This window comes from Paramisgurnus dabryanus, chromosome 4, assembly GCF_030506205.2.
Source record: "Paramisgurnus dabryanus chromosome 4, PD_genome_1.1, whole genome shotgun sequence".
Classification (NCBI taxonomy): Eukaryota; Metazoa; Chordata; class Actinopteri; order Cypriniformes; family Cobitidae; genus Paramisgurnus; species Paramisgurnus dabryanus.
In genome coordinates this window covers 38,107,064-38,123,763 of record NC_133340.1, presented here as the reverse complement: position 1 = coordinate 38,123,763, position 16,700 = coordinate 38,107,064, and the positions used below count along the sequence as shown (strand labels likewise).

Genomic DNA, 16,700 nt, shown 5'->3' with positions numbered 1-16,700 from the left:
CTATCCAGGGCCTACTCATTAGACTTAGGATAAGGGCTGACTATCAAATTTTGTAATGGGCAACATGAATTCAAGCAATGCATTACACATTTGTGATTTTTTTTAGCCTTTATGTCCTGATAGCAAAAATATGATAATGTCGTAAAATCTTGTGTTCCAGTTGGTACAGCATTGGATTTGCACCACACTGTCATGGGTTCGAATCTTTGGGAAAACACAGAGACACACAGAAATAAAATCATCAGCCAAATGCATAAATGTAATGTAAATGTACGTTATGGTAAAAATGTTTTATTCTCCCCAAAACTTATAATTAAAAATATAAAATTAACAGCTATATATAAGGAAATTATAAAATAATACATACATCTCTAAAATATCCATTATATATCATAAAAGGATTAGTTGCAATGATTATGTAAACGTGCAATATATAGTTTACATTAATATTTACCCTTCTCAAACATTTTACAAGCAGCAACAGTTAAGGGAAATAGTGTCAACATTTGAAGTGAATCATAAAAGCTCATTAAAGTTGCCCTAAGATAAGAACAGGTATTGGGTACTGGTTTTAATTAAACTTTTATGAAAGGTTTTGATTCACTTTAAATGTTGACTAGTGTATATTAGTGATAATGTTTTACTGTGATTAGATTTATGTAGTAGAGTTATTAGTAATCTATAATAAGAATGGATTTTTTTTAGAGAAACAACGCATTTGAGAAGTGTACTATTTTTGGCACCTGGAGCTGTGCAAATCTCCTGAGTTTTTAAGAACGTAGGACTTTCTTCCTCTTTCAGAAACACACAACCTTTTAACTGAGATACAGTACTTTCATCACAGGCTACAATGAAATAACAGTAACAAAATGCAAAAAGAAAGCAAGTACACATCAGTTAAAAAAACTTAAAACAGTTTAGAATATTCATTACATTAAAAAAATAATAAAATAATAATAACACTGTATACTAATATTTTGATCATTTTTGTAGGTTTCGAAGACCTTTTGTTTTGGCAGGTTTCTTTTTCCACATTTTCTTTAGTTACACAATGGCATAAATCAGTACTTTAATCAAACCTAATTAAATTCCAGCCTTATCTAAAGCTCTCAATTTAGAAACTATCTGCACTGCTTTCTGTGTATAACATTGTAAACTTGCAGTTTGAATTAGAAATGAGAAGAATCTGCCTTTGGCCTTCATTTCGAGAGCCTGACCAAGTCCACAGAGACGTCCTGGTAATGCCACGTGATTTCACCCCTTTTGTTCTTTCCTTCTGCCGTTCTCCTATATTTATCAAGTTCTATTTCTGGATCCTGTGTGGGATTTTGTCTTGCGAATGAGGCACAGATGTGCAGAAATTAGCTGATTCTCTAACTATAGAACTATCTAAATGACCAAAGAAAACAAAGTGCAGGTCCTTTCTGCAGGACGGAAATACGCTTTTAAATCTTCCAGAAGATCTTCTTTCTGTAGAGCAGGTAGGCAATGAGTACCCATATAGAGGTGGCCAGGAGGTTCTGCGTCAGGTGCTCAGCGTGTGATTGGCTGTTGGCCATTTTCCAGCGAAAGGGGAAGTACTCTTCAAACACCTCATGACCCACGTACACCAAGATTGAATTCATACCTGACAAGTAAAATATTGACATAGTAATTTACCTGCATTACAGTTATTGCACACATGTGTTCCTTAGGAATCAAGCCAATGATTTTTGGCTACAGATACCCCTATAGGTACAATGTAGAATAGTCTACCCGTTTGCCATATTAAACTATGTTATTACCTCAACCTAGACAAATTAATACATACCCATCTTTTTTCAATGCGTGCACTGTACAGCGTGTTGTGAATGTGTTAGCATTTAGCCTAGCCCCATTCATTCCTATGGTACCAAACAGGGAAGCCACCAAACACTTCCGTGTTTTCCCTATTTAAAGACTGTTACATGAGGAGTTATACCAGTAAGTATGGTGCCACAAAATAAAACTTTTTTTGGTACCATAGGAATGAATGGGGCTAGGCTAAATGCTAACACATTCACAACACGCTGTACAGTGCACGCAATGAAAAAAGATAGGTATGTATTAATTCGTCTAGGTTGAGGTAATAACATAGTTTAATATGGCAAAAGGGTAGACTATTCCTTTAACACCACCATGCAATCAATTAGCTGTAAAAATCTAATATTGAATGCAAACATTCAACAAAATAATAGTTTTAAAAGTTCAAACAGGTCTGGGAACATTCATTCTGCTTGTGAAGCCTCGGGCGCTTACCAGGGTAAAAGAAGGGCATTCCAGACCACCACTTCTTGACATCCACCATGTAGTAAAAGACCATGAGAAGCACAAAGGCAAAACAGCTAAGAGTGGTCACATAGGACAAAGACCTGAAATGTAACGACAGTCACAAAGAACAGAACCCAAGACTTATTAGTAAACCTGTCACACACATATCTAAAGAAAAGCACACTTGGTGTAAAACTTTCTGCTTCATATTTGTGACATTCCACTTTTTTGAAAAAATGTTAATTTCCAGCTCCCTAGAGTTAAACATTTGATTTTTTGCAGTTTTGGAATCCATTCAGCTGATCTCCGCGTCTGGCGCTAGCACTTTTAGCATAGCTTAGCACAATTTATTGAATCTGATTAGACCATTAGCATTGCGCTAAAAAATAACCAAAGAGTTTCAATATTTTTCCTATTTAAAACTTGACTCTTCTGTAGTTACATCATGTACTAAGACCGACAAAAAATTAAAAGTTGCGATTTTCTAGGCAGATATGCTAGGAGCTATACTCTCATTCTGGCGTAATAATCAAGAACTTTGCTGCTGTAACATGGCTGCAGCAGGCGTAGTGATATTGCGCAGTGCCCGAAAGTAGTCCCCTGCTATTGAAAGTAACAAAGGGGACTATTTTCGGGCACTGCGTAATATCACTAAGCCTGCTGCATCCATGTTACAGCCGCAAAGTCCTTGACTCTTACGGCAGTTTTAAATAGGAAAAATATTGAAACCCTTTGGTTATTTTTTTAGCGCAATGCTAATTGTCTAATCAGATTCAATGGTTTGTGCTAAGCTATGCTAAAAGTGCTAGCACCAGACCTGGAGATCAGCTGAATGGATTCCAAAACGGTTTAACTCTAGGGAGCTGAAAAATTAGCATATTTTCAAAAAAAGTGGAATATCCCTTTAAATGTACAGTATTAATGCATCAATATTACCATAGGTTTTTATTGACAGGAATAAACCCTTTGTTGGTGGAGCATTTAGTCAACACAGCCGACAGGATCCCCTGCACACATAAATGCACATTAAACTTTATTTAAATATAAAAAAAAAATTTAAGAAAAAAAAAAAAAGAGTATAATTTGTTCGCAATAGTTGTTTTTTTTGTTAATATTTTGAGCAAAATGTCAAACAATAACTCTTTCCCGCCATTGATGAATTAACTCATCAATCAAGAAAAAACGCTTCTCGCCAATGAAGAGTATTTCTGGCTTTCCACAATACCGCTACTATCCACCAGGTGGCGCTCTTCCACAACTTATTGCATCTGATCTCTATTAAAAGACTTTTTTTGTTCAAAATTTTACTTTTTTTAAGAAATCTACCCATATTTGGGAGGTGATAAAAGACTAAAACTAATGAAGGTAGGATGAAACATTTTTGTTTGTTTGTTTGAAAACAGAGGGTCTGTTCTTTTATTTGATATTTTGTCTATTTATATATTTTAAGAAGAACATTTTCTGGAAGGAATTGAACTTTTGTGAAAATCAAGAATTTTTTTTAAACTTTTTTAAAAAACGCTGGCGGGGAAAGAGTTAAAGCATTTTTTCATAGCCTTCTTTGCTCATATTTACCAAGGGTGCCAATATTAATGGAGGGCAGACTGTAGATTACCAGGTGCAACACTTAAGAACGTTATTATAAGGCGTAACGCAAACAAAATGGTATCATACCAGCAGGAATGCCCACATCAAAAATCGTGTCATTATTTGTCTGTGCTGGTCTCTGTAATGCAGAAGAATTTTTCCTGCCTGAAACACACACACACAGAGAGAGATAAAGCAAATGCAATAGGACTGGACAATTTTATTAGATTTGAGTTCAGGCTGAACAAAAATAGATAAAGCATGTGACTGCACCCCTGATGCTAGTTCAGTAAAACACAGTAAGAGAAGAGAAAACTTTTAACCAGACCTGAAGACCCAAAAAAGCCATCAATATGGAGTTGATGCTTCCCAAAACTCCTTCTGGGTCAAATGGCACGGGAGACTGATAAACAACCTATGACACATACGCACACAATAAAATGCATCAATAAGGGCTAGTACAGTAAGTACAGTGACCAACCCTCACATACTGGTTCCTGATTGGTTACTCAATGGTTTTCAGTTGTTGTACAGTCTCTTTTCTTACCCGTACTGAAGGTGTTTGGTAAATATGGTTGTCTCCGAGTAACCAGCGATCGATGTAACCTGCGGCTCCCCCGGTACAGTTTGGATACTGGCCAAAGTTGCCAATACCACCTGGACCCAAATAACCACTGCAGAAAAGGAGACCAAATAAAATCTCACTGTACAAACAACCTGTGCATGTATTTATACAGTATAAAAAAACCCACAGCATTTATCCATCCAACATAGTTAGCCAATTACATTGTACAGGACAGATTGACCAAAGACTTTAAAGCCTTATACGTTTACAATACGTAAAAAAGGTTAACTTACTAAAGGTTATCACAATATTTATAAAAAGATGGATAAGATTTTACTAACGTTGGGCAGCCCGGCACTGGAAGAAGGAATGTCAAACACAACCACACTATCTCAAAGGCAATCACACATAGCCATGCGGGCCAGTAGAGAAAGATATCATGCAGAGAGTACCAGCATGATTCCTGGGAATATAAAAAAGGACAGTAAACATTTCAGTGTTTGTGCATATGTGTGGAAAACAACATACAACTTACATTTGACACATTTGTGAGACGGTTCTGGGCAACTGCAAGATCCAAAGCAGCAACGACAAGATATGTAAAGCCGAGGCGCTGTAATACACCGGGAATGCGCAGCGAGTCCCAAGACACTGTACAGATACAAGCACATAGGCATAAATCACTCATGACATTTCAAAAGCAATATTATTGCACACTGTTTTTAAAGGTATTTAAAACTATTTATTTTCATCCTGACACAGTTTTTATGTTTAAACATAGGAGGCATAAAAACAGACAGGTTTTATGAGCAGTTTGTAACAGGTGATATTAAATCAATATGTTGAGTGTGACAGTATTATGAAATGAAAACATTAAAGAACTCAGAAAAAATGGTTTTTATAACGCAATTTACTTCCTGCGTTGATGTACTGTCTAATAAAATGAAAAATAGTGGTGGGACGTTTCAGAGGGATTGTGCTTTCCTCAAATAGCAAAAGTCTTCAGTTTGTCATGATTCACTACTAGCTATAGCTAATCAGACGAAGATAGTATAAGGGGAGCAGATCATTACATTTAAGAGTACCTTTTCCATGAAAAATGATATATGCCCCTGCAAATAACATTAGTAATCAATATATTTCCCCTATTTTCTTGAACTGAAATTTAAATGTGTATTGCAGCTAAAGCAAAAATGTTGGATATAACATCTTGATATATAAAAGTCCCCATGAAAATCAAAATATAATTTTTTTAAATGGAATATTGCATTGGTCATTATAAGCAGTTTATCCTTGTGGGTCATTATTTTTTTTTAATGATGTGCCCCAAAAATAAAAATCTGAAAATTAACTTCCACCCTTTTGATGCGGTAGAGGCGGAAAGCGCGAGTGATTTACATGTTAAGTCAATGCAAAGGCGCGATTAGGCATCCTGCGGAGCGGATGGCGCGTTCAGCGCGAATCGAGTGTTGCCGCTGGAAACGCGCGAGTTGAAAAATCGGAACTTCAGCGGATTTCCGCGCGCCGTTAACCAATCAGGACCTTGCTGTAGTAGTGATGTGATTACAGGAAGCGAGCATAGTCTCAGCCAAGTTGCAGAAGCCCCTCCCATAACACGAATTTCTGCATGAATGTCTTGAATGACAAAAATTTCCCGCGTGGCTTTCACTTCCGAATGAAGCGAGTAAACTCAAATGTTCAAGTGTCCAACTACGCGCGAATAGCTCGTTTTTGCCGCCTCTACCGCGGCTGGTGTGAATGCACCATTAGTCTGCTGCGGGTCCCATTTCTGAATGAAACGCCTACTTTTCTATATCCAATCAATTCACAGTGTAATACCCACTATTTTCCATTTCACTCGGAAATACGCCACAATACAGTAGTTAAGTTGATTGCGACTTCCTGTTCACAGGGACTTTAAGCACTGCTATTATTACGAATAAAGGACAATGTAACACTCAATATGGCTGTTCCGGCGACCAATCAAATTAAAAGAACCAATCATCAATCAAATAAGCCTGACGAATCTCTAGAGTAGGGGCTTGATACACAGTCTTGTGAAGTGCTTGCCAACCTGTGTGCATGTGGTGTAGCTGAAACAACCTCGGAAAAATTAGTTTTTACTGAAATTTGCAGTAGCGCCTCACTGCAGAACACGACATCCAGGGGGAGGGGTTGGATCCAGATCCAGGGGGCTGGGTTGGATTCAGATGCAGGGGCAGAGCTGGATCCAGAGATCTTTTCCAACTGCATTTTGATTGGTCGGCAGTTTTACCACAAGACACGTCATACACGTGTTGCTGCGTTACCATTTCCGCATTAAAGGTACAATTTGTAAGATATTTGCAGTAAAATATCCAAAAACCACTAATCCGTTGTTATATATTTTGTCCAGGTGATTACTAACAATATCTATAATGTTTTCAACTACTTGTAAATTATGAGAAAATTGCTGCCCTAAACAGTGACACGGGGCAGTGCAGTCACCTGTAAATGACATTAATATCTACGTTACCCGTTGTTACGGCCTTTATTGACGTAAAAACCACATGACAACAGTGTCGTGGACAAATGCGGAAGTAATCGCGTCTGTCGGGCCACTCGCTTTTTTATGGTAAGTTTGTTCATCAGAACACTTAATTATGTGCTGTGTTAACAAACCATCGTATTAGACTAATACTGTAACATCTATGACTAACAATTGCCTTTTGAACATTACCTGAAACCTTACATAATGGAAAAAAATTATGTCATCAAACACAACATTTATAAAACTTGATTACTTTACCTCATGTGTAACATGATTGCTCGTTCCCATCTGATTGATGGGCATCCGCGTTTGAGTTAAAGACAACAAATCCCATCAGTCCACGCTGCTTCAGAGCGTCATTAATCTGCGTCATTGTTATTGATTTGATCTGGCGCCATCTAGCGGCGCAGATAATACAAATTGCATCTTTAAGTCGTAACTAAATTAAGTTATTTTTTACATAAAAACAAACTTTACTTATGACTACAATAAAAGTAGTTTGTTGCTATAATGTTTTGGAGTAAAACATTTCGGGTAAGCCTACTTTGAGCAATATTAACACATGCAGTTTAAGACCGATGAATGGATACAGTATAAATATGCATAATTATAAACATATATATGACATATTTTTTTAGAAATAAATAAATTGAATGTTTATCTTGTGTGGACTTTGAACTTGTTTTAACGAAGCCATTAGGAAACAGGTTTCCCTCGTAGATGGTTTACTTTTTGCTAATAAAAGATATCAAATAAATTTGCGTTTTCACTCGTATAAGAATAGCTGTGTAATAAGTGGGATAATGTACAAATAAATCCCTTCAGTGATATCACACTGTCGGGAATGTGTCCCTTACACCTAACTGTGACACTTTCTGAATTATGAATCTTTCTCGACTATATTAATAATCAAACGTAGATTTAAACTGATAAGAGCAAACGTTGAAGATCGAACCCCGCCCCCTGGATGTCGTGTCCTGCAGTGAGGACCATCTCGAAATTTGAGCTTAAGGAACTACATGTATGGTACAGTTGACGTCAGGTTTAATTGTTGTTTAGAAATATGGTATTAAATAGCATATGATTTTAGAGATATCTGTCTTAACCCATTTAAGTAGATAGGACTTTAGTCTTGCATTACTGAAATAACTGCCCGGCGGCAGTGTAGGGAGAAACTTTCCTAAAAAAGGTCTTTGGCTCAAGGCTTGGGCTAAACTAACCGTACTGCATTTCATTCCCTCTGTACTTAAACTCTTTAACAAAAAAATTGTATCTAATGTCATCTAAATGCCACAAAACTCCAGTTTTGATTCGATTCAATCATCATTTAGACATTTAGTGTAAAAATAGGAAACGTCAGTAAAAACATGCATGATAACTAAAAAAAAAACATTGCTGGTTTATATCTTTTAGAATACAGATAACAGCTTTATAAAACAAATAATTTCACAAAACAAACAGTGCAGAATGCAACTGGCACCATAGGAACAAGACTGAAGTAACAATCTATAGAGTAAAAGAGCCAACATTTTTTACTGCTTACAAGGTCCTTGGCAGTAGTTTGGATTGATGATAATCACTCCAATGAGAAAGAGTTGTAGGCTCCTCCAGAAAATCTTCCTCAGCAGATGAGTGCGCCCAACGCCTCTGCGCAATGATCCGCTCAAGGACAGGCCGATAGATGTTCCCATAATGAACACAAACCTGATGTACAGGGTGAGAAAAAACATTCAATTCACTTATATAAGTGATTCCTTTAACCTCACAGTCTTCTGGCTTGCTTTAGCTGCACGGCAGAAAAACAAAGTGTTTGCTGGCATTGTGAAACATCTGATATGCCATTTCATGTGATAAGCATCCATTTGAGGGAAACTGGCTCATATACCATCACTTATTTTAGTGCAAATTAATTGAAGGACAGTTATGAACTATAAAGTGTAATAAATGTTTTATTACTATATTATCCACTACGGTTTTAGTGGAGGATAGGGGAGGAGATTTATATGAAATAATAAGAAGTGGTTTGACTTCAGACTTACCAAGGAAACACAAGATCAGCTATGGTGAGACCTGCAGGAGGAAGAAGACAATCTGATATAACTTCCTCTTCTCTTGAAATTCACCTCAACTTCATGAAAAGTAATTTTCAAACATTAACTTGTATTCAGCTATGCTAGCAATTATACTGTATTAGATTTCATGAGTTTAAAGACATACTAGGAGTTGTTAAACATGTGACAGACTAAGGGTGCGTGCACACCAAAGCTTTTTACGCCCGCGGCCGGCGCACGTTCTCAATTGTTTTCAATGGAAGCTCTGCGTTTTTTAAATAAGCCAGCAGCTAACGTTTTTTTTCCGCGCTGAAAGCCGGCGCTCAGCGTTTTTTCCGCACTCGGCACTGAACGTCGAGAGTTGAAAGAGATTCAACTTTGGGTCCAATCACAGTGGAGAAGGGACGGGAGGGACAAGTATCATAACAACCAACCGGCTCACAGCTGAAGTATCACAGCTACAAAAGCGCTCGGCTGAAGAAAGCAGGCACTCAGCTGAAAAAAAAGCTGGCATTCGCCGTCATCCAGGCGTTTTTAGCCTTGTGTGCACAACCCCTAAGAGAAGAAATGAATCTGAAAAGATGTTTAGCTCTTTATCAATACATGCATTCCCTGGTACTTAAACCCAGGACCTTGGTGTTGCACGCTCTGAGTTAAGATACAGAAAACATGGATAAGGTTTTTAACAATGCAATGTAAAAACGGTACATGCACAGTAAATAGGGCTGGGTATTGCAAACAATTTGGCAATTCAATTAAATTATTTTTCTTCTTGCTAAAATTTGATTAGTTATCAATATTTAATTGAAAATTTTTGTTTTGCAGACATGGAACTCTTTAAGACCTACATGTAATGCATGGATTCAATATAGTACTGCTACACATGCGTCTTTTTTCTGAAATGTTCACATTCACAAAACAGACTAGGGTTAGGAGGATAATTGCAGGATTTTTTTATATTTCTTATAAATATGTCCGAAAAGAAAACATGAACCCAGGTATTGCACACGGCGAAGCCTCAAGATGCGGCTTGCGGGTGCATGCTTTGAATATGCACGCGCAAAACTTCTCATACCACACTGAAATCTGTTTTGCATCTTTTCTTTAAAGGGGACATATCATGAAAATCTGACTTTTTCCATGTTTAAGTGCTATAATTGGGTCCCCAGTACTTCTATAAACCAATGTGAAAAAGATCAACCCAGTAACTTATTTTTGGTAAACCATTCTCTTCAAGCATGTAAAAAAATAGGAAATTGAAATTTGGATCCCCTTGTGATGTTAGAAGGGGATAATATCGCCCATTATCCAACCACAGCACTGCCATTTAGTGCAGAGATTAGCTCATTTGCATTTAAAATCACACACCCAAAACGGCACATTTTTGCTCACACCTACAAAGTGGCAATTTTAACATGCTATTATAAATTATATATATGGTATTTTGAGCTAATACTACTCTGAAGACACCAAAGATTTATTTACGTCTTAAAAAAGTCTTGTGAAATGTCCCCTTTAATCTTTAAATGAAACATGTGCAAATGATCAACTTTTGTGTGACTTAGGGTTAGGTGACAGTCCCGAGCATCGTTCGGCTATCCTTACGGGCCATGTCTGAAGTAAAGCATGCACATTAAGCAATCTGAATCGATATTGTTTTGTTAAATTGAAGATTGATTTAAATCTGAGGTTCAATATTATTACCCAGCCCTAACAGTAAAGGATTTGAGTTTACCATTCCAACTCTCATGTCTGAAGAACCAATAGCGTCCACCTCCATAGTTGACAAACACCATAATGACCAAAGACAGGCTGTGAAGACACCATGTAATTTCTGATATTAAACCACCACAATCCAAATATAGTCTTTTCATTCAGCATGTCTATAAGATCAAATTAGTCAGACAAATGCCAATACAACACAAAATATTCTCATTATTTTAGTATTTCCCTCACTATAAGTCTTTTAGAAATCACTGTAATTACATGCCAATTTTTAGGCAAGGTTACCAACAAACGTAACCTTGTTTTAACAGGCAATTATGGTACTTTTCTCAATGCCAGTCAGTTTAATTGTTCCATATAAGAACTAAAATGCAAATGACCTGTGGGCAACCAGCTTCACAGTATGCATAACAGTCGTTTCATTTCTGTGCAAGATAATATTCATCTCCATTTTTCATCCCCCAACTCAAATATACTGGGAATTAAAATAATTAGCGAAGAGCATCGTACCCACGGAAAGTGTCCAAAGAGCGAAGCCTCCGCCCTGCGGTTGCTGGAATTATCGACTCCGTCGAGTTGTCAGATAATCTGTTAGGACTGCCGAGTTCCTAGATACAAAGAGAAAACGAGAACAAATTAATGAGAGTCAAGAAAAAAGATCATTAATATTCCTTACCATGTCTGTGATTTTAAAGACTCGTAACTGGAATAAAAAAGCTATTAAAATAAAGAGATTACACCAAATTTTGAGCAACAACAAAAAAGCTACATTTGCAAAATCCTGCAGAGATTCACAATATCTGAAGAAAGCAGAATGAGGTGTAAAATTTGTTAAATATTCACTTACCGAATTTATCAGTCTCTCCGCCTCCATTGCGCTCCCCAAGCGAAGAAGTAAATTCCTCACAGCATCCAGACTTAAAAGGATAAAAATTGTAGAAATTTGAAAAGCTTTCAACAACAAAAGAGCTCAAAATGTTCTGGCTTGTCTATGATAAAAAAAATATATATATATCAGGAGCTTATATGCAAAAGCCGCTAAACGCCACCTCAGATATAATAATATATACCGACTGCTCATCAAATACTTTCACTTCAAATCCATTAAGTCCATTCAGACGCACTTAGAGGGTTTTGCATCTAAGCTCTTCATATTGTAAGACGTCTTTACCTTTTAACTATTCTCCATATAGCAAATGATGCAGCCAATCCAGCAAATATCAGAAAAGCAAACAAAATGGCTGAAAAAAATAAAAGCAGAGCAGAGTTTAGTGCTTTTAAATTATATAGCCGATTTTATTTTACACTTTCTGTGGCCATCATTTATTAAGCATGTAAAAGTTAAGCAGGTAGCCATGATGAGTATATAACTAAACTACGGATAATCAATTTTAATTCTTCTCGTTTAAATCTACAATTGTGATGTTTGGGTAAATGGAGTGTAAAAGAGAAGGTAATTTCAGACATTTAAAGCCTCATTTGCATCATTAAATTTTATTCGACAAATACTGGCATTTTATTGACTTTAATCCATCCTGCTCTCCAGACACTGCATACTGGATAATGTTATTGAAAAAATATACATTGGTCGGCTAGTTATTGGTAATATTAAAGGAATAATCCACTTTCTTATAAAAAATCTGGATAATTTACTCACCCCCATGTAAAGCAGGCCAAAAAAAAAAAAATCGCCTGCGATTCTCATGAATATCAAGGGATGTAACGATTGCGTGTCTTATTAAAAATGCCTGTCTGAAATCGATTCGGAATCGCAAGGCTGCGATTCTTTGTTTCATGCACAGCTTGTGCATGTACTACGGCTCTGTGATCAGTAGGAAGTCCTTATCAATCTTAAATCATTATGAGTCTGAGTCGTTTATAACATGGAATAAAAATAAAAAAAACTTGTAAAATAAAAATCATTCAAAATAGTCTTTATTATCATGAAAATACCTGAAACAATTTGAAGAACAGCGTATAAATATTCCTGTAGACATTTCTTGGAATAGGGTTTGTAATACTACTTCTTCTGGGGCACAAAGGGAGTTTCTGCACAAGAGCGCCCCCTGGCATTCGGATGTGCCGGGATTTCACCGTAATTCATTCAAATACATTCATTGAGAAAACGCGCATTTGCACGATTAATCGTTACACCCCTATGCATATCTCATTAGTAGTAAATCACCATCACCTGCTTTCAGATGGAGCGGCATTTACTACACAGAGCCGTATTTCACTGAAAAGCTTGGCAAAATTGCATACATTAATGGGGGCGATTTTCACAATTATGAACATGATTTTGCCTAGCTCCTCTAAGTTCTCTGTGAAATACTGCTCTGTTAAGTAAATGCCGCTCCATCTGAAAGCAGGTGATGACGAAAAAACAAACAACCTATGGTACAAACAAAGAAAACATGAAACATGTATATAAAGTCGACTTACGCAGGAAGCTGTTGACAGGCCCAGTATCAGTCACTATATTACAGCTAACCTGCGATGATTCATTAAGGTTCTTCACCCAAAGAGAATAGTTCCCCTGCTCCCCAAAGTGAAAGTGAACCCTGCAAACAAATCAGACAAATTGTCAGATAAGCCCCCAAATAACATTGTTATTCATCTCTCCCCCAAATACAGTACATGAACACCTAATGGTCTAATGGTACAATATGATGGTACAATATGGTACATCATCTGATGTTATTGGTATAAACACTGGCCTGCAACTGTTACTGTTCTTTAAATCAATGTATGTGGCGGCTCAGTGCATGTTCTCCGTGTGTCAGCTTGGATTTACTCCACGTACTTTGGTTTCCTCTCAAAGCCAAAAACACGCATGCAGGTTAGGTGAATTGGAGATACCAAATTTCCCCTCCCTCAACGTGTGTATGGATTAACTTGTGTATGGATTAACCATGAATATAGCCATAGATGCTGGAATGGCATCAAATAAACAAACAAACAAAATAAATTTATGTATAACATACTTGCATAGCTCTTGGTTGACAGGTGTGCTGTTAAGCTGCAATGTCAGAGCGTGCTGGGTACCAACAGTGAATCCCACAGTAGTAGGGGGCCCATCATCCAGCCGTCCAGGTATTAGTCCCAGTGGCTGGGGTAAACACTGGGGTAACACACACATGCATGCACAGAAATGCAGAGAGCTGGTTGTCAACAGAACAATATTACAGAATTAAGTAGCGCTACTGTTTAGTTACCGGTACATTAAGCATTACAGTTTCATTATGCATTAATGCTGTACTGGGGCAGATCAGAGACATTAGTAGTTGCATGGCTTTGAATTAATATACTGTTAGATAACATTAATATTTGATACCTGGTAACAGTGATCAGAAAGCACAAAGAGAATCATCTCATCCTTGATTTCATTCATGACCGACAGCGTTGCCTCATCCATTTTCAATACGGATATCTTGCGATGAAGGCGAGATGCTGAAAGCAAACAAGCCACTATCTCCATTATAAGGCACTTGCAGTACACACATATATACATTAAGCTTAAACATATGGCAGCATATAATACACCCACTGTACACGATCAGAAACATCATCATAGGTGCATACCAAGGCCAATTTGCTGTCTTGGTAGGCCATTTACAAGGTTTTGCAAAACAGTCTTTGAGATTTTCTTTAAAAAAATAAACAAATCCCATATATACTTACCACTCTGATAACTTCAATTGCTTTCTGTAATTCAATTCAACCACACTATAAAATTGCTAAATTAAACTAAAGGGTCAGATGCTTTGGTGCTCCCTACTCATGCAGTATTACAATAGTGACTCTGTCCCCTGCAGTCACATGCTTTACTAATCTGCCTCACAAGAAACTGCCCAGATCTTCCTCAGGAGGGAAATTTGAACCTCTAATAATGTTTGTAAAATGATTTTGTTGATGCTATGAATGTAAACATTAGCATCATAACAAGCTACATCAATAACCCAGACAATTAAGATAATACACAGATCATACAGAAAATGTGAACCAACTTTATTTGACGTGGCATAATATCAAAACAAATATACTGCATAGCCTATATATTAATGTAAATAACAAGAACAGCTAGCATAGGCTAAAACCGGCTAACAGTGCAGCTAGCTACTTAGCCGCCCAAAAAGCCAAAATAGAGTAAAAAAATGAACAAAAAATATATTTTATGTGTGATAATAATCAGTATAAGAATAGCACTGACATGTTATTTAAATGTTGACAAGGACTTACCATTTGTCACGTGAGCTGCGCTTACAGCTAACAGAAGCACAACAAAAGCCCAAATATTCCATCTATATTCCCCTTCAGATGCCATAACATCAGATTTTCCTTCCTTCTTGTCTCTGTCGTCTTTAGATGTGAAGATTTTGCTTGCTTTCATTTGGAGCATTCGACTTCATCTGACATTGCGATGACTGTTTGACCTGCGTATGATACCACAGTGCCGCGAGAGGGATTCGAAAGCGAAGCTCTCGAATGGCTCTCGCGGTATCGTGATGTCATATATAAATCTGTCTGCGCAACGCCCTGTGAAATCAAACACGCCTATTATGACTTCCGCAGTAGTGGAAGAGAAGAGGGTCAATGCCCGCCCGGTCTCTTTCTCAAATCCCAGTAAGCTACCTTCCTGTTCCGCATATGAAAGCACTTATATCAAACAACAAACATTCATAGGGGACATTAATATACATAAAAATATATTCTGTAAGTCAACATATACTTACCACACTTATACGCGAATGTATGAAATCAATAAATTAAGAAACATTTCAAGCAAGGTCGATCAAGATTTAATGTTTACAAGTCATCTCACTAGGATTTTGTTGCATTAATATTAGCAGGTGAAAAACTGCAGACAAAACATGTAGGACCACTGGTATAAAACCATAATAACCACAATTTAGCCATGCATGCTTTTATTACAGTTTGAACACATTTATATAAAAAATGTGTTCATAAAACTATTTACATATTACGTCCAAATTCCAAATAAAATATTGTTTTTTAATTGCAATATTTTTTGGAAATGAGAACTGCAAAGAAAACACTTTCACATTCATTTAACAACAAAATATCAATGTTTTTTCATGTATTTGGGTTCAAAAATATTTGATGGAAGTTTAAAATACACATATGCCTTGTCCTCAGCCTTTTACATTATTGTTGAATGAGTTAATTGTTGTTGGATGAGTTTATTTTGCTCCTGGGGTTTGCTTTTGTTGGAATTCAAAAGAAATTGAATGGCTGACATAGCCTATGTAGAAATGCTGATGTCCCTTTATCCAGAGATGCAGATGCACTTTCTGTTAGGGACACAACAAGATTATGCCATTTTCTTTATATGCACTGGTGCTCTTAATTTTTCATAAAGTGAAATCACTTGCAAAAATGTGCAAAAAGAAATTTAGTCTCTGTATACTGCATAACTAATGTTTTCTATTTTTAAATACTAGGATAAGCACAGCTGCTTCTAGGAACTCTTTATGCTTGCAGCATGAACTCCCATCCATATGTTGCATTTCTAAATGCATGAGCTTGGTAAAATTGCTACACACAAACCCCACTAATGCCATACTGAGAACTATACCAATATACTAACAAATAAACATATCTTAGTAAGATATCAAAATTGTGCAAAGGTAAATAACTTGAAAACACAATATTATTGAAAGGTACCAAAAATGAAGCAAAATTTGCTAACATACTGTAAACTGCATCGTTTTGGCCTGACACTAGAGCACAAATGTTTTCTCTAAAAAACTGTGAATGCTACTTATTCAAGGTCAAAGTCAAACTCCTCTAAGATATTCATTCAGAATTATTCAGTTTGAAGTGTTTGATTTAATGAGCACAACACTCTAGAAATATGAATACTTAAATATTTAAATTTCAGACAAATTAAAAGCAAGGGTACATTTTGTTTTACCTTAAAGTTGCTGTACAG

At 36.7% G+C, this 16,700-nt stretch overlaps 1 protein-coding gene across 1 annotated transcript; it reads right to left on the bottom strand.

Moving 5' to 3' along the window:
* Nucleotides 1-260: 260 nt before the first annotated feature.
* On the bottom strand, nt 261-15,349 carry hgsnat (heparan-alpha-glucosaminide N-acetyltransferase). The gene is made up of 18 exons (XM_065254486.2): nt 14,987-15,349; nt 14,082-14,197; nt 13,732-13,868; nt 13,190-13,308; nt 11,919-11,988; nt 11,595-11,664; nt 11,258-11,355; nt 10,758-10,834; nt 9,011-9,041; nt 8,515-8,675; nt 4,977-5,092; nt 4,783-4,904; nt 4,424-4,550; nt 4,205-4,291; nt 3,964-4,041; nt 3,226-3,296; nt 2,278-2,390; nt 261-1,627 (listed from the first exon to the last, which is right to left on the bottom strand). Exons 1-18 carry the CDS (start codon nt 15,144-15,146, stop codon nt 1,446-1,448), a joined length of 1,935 nt encoding a protein of 644 aa, XP_065110558.1. The 5' UTR covers nt 15,147-15,349; the 3' UTR covers nt 261-1,445.
* Between the last annotated feature and the right edge of the window lie 1,351 nt (nt 15,350-16,700).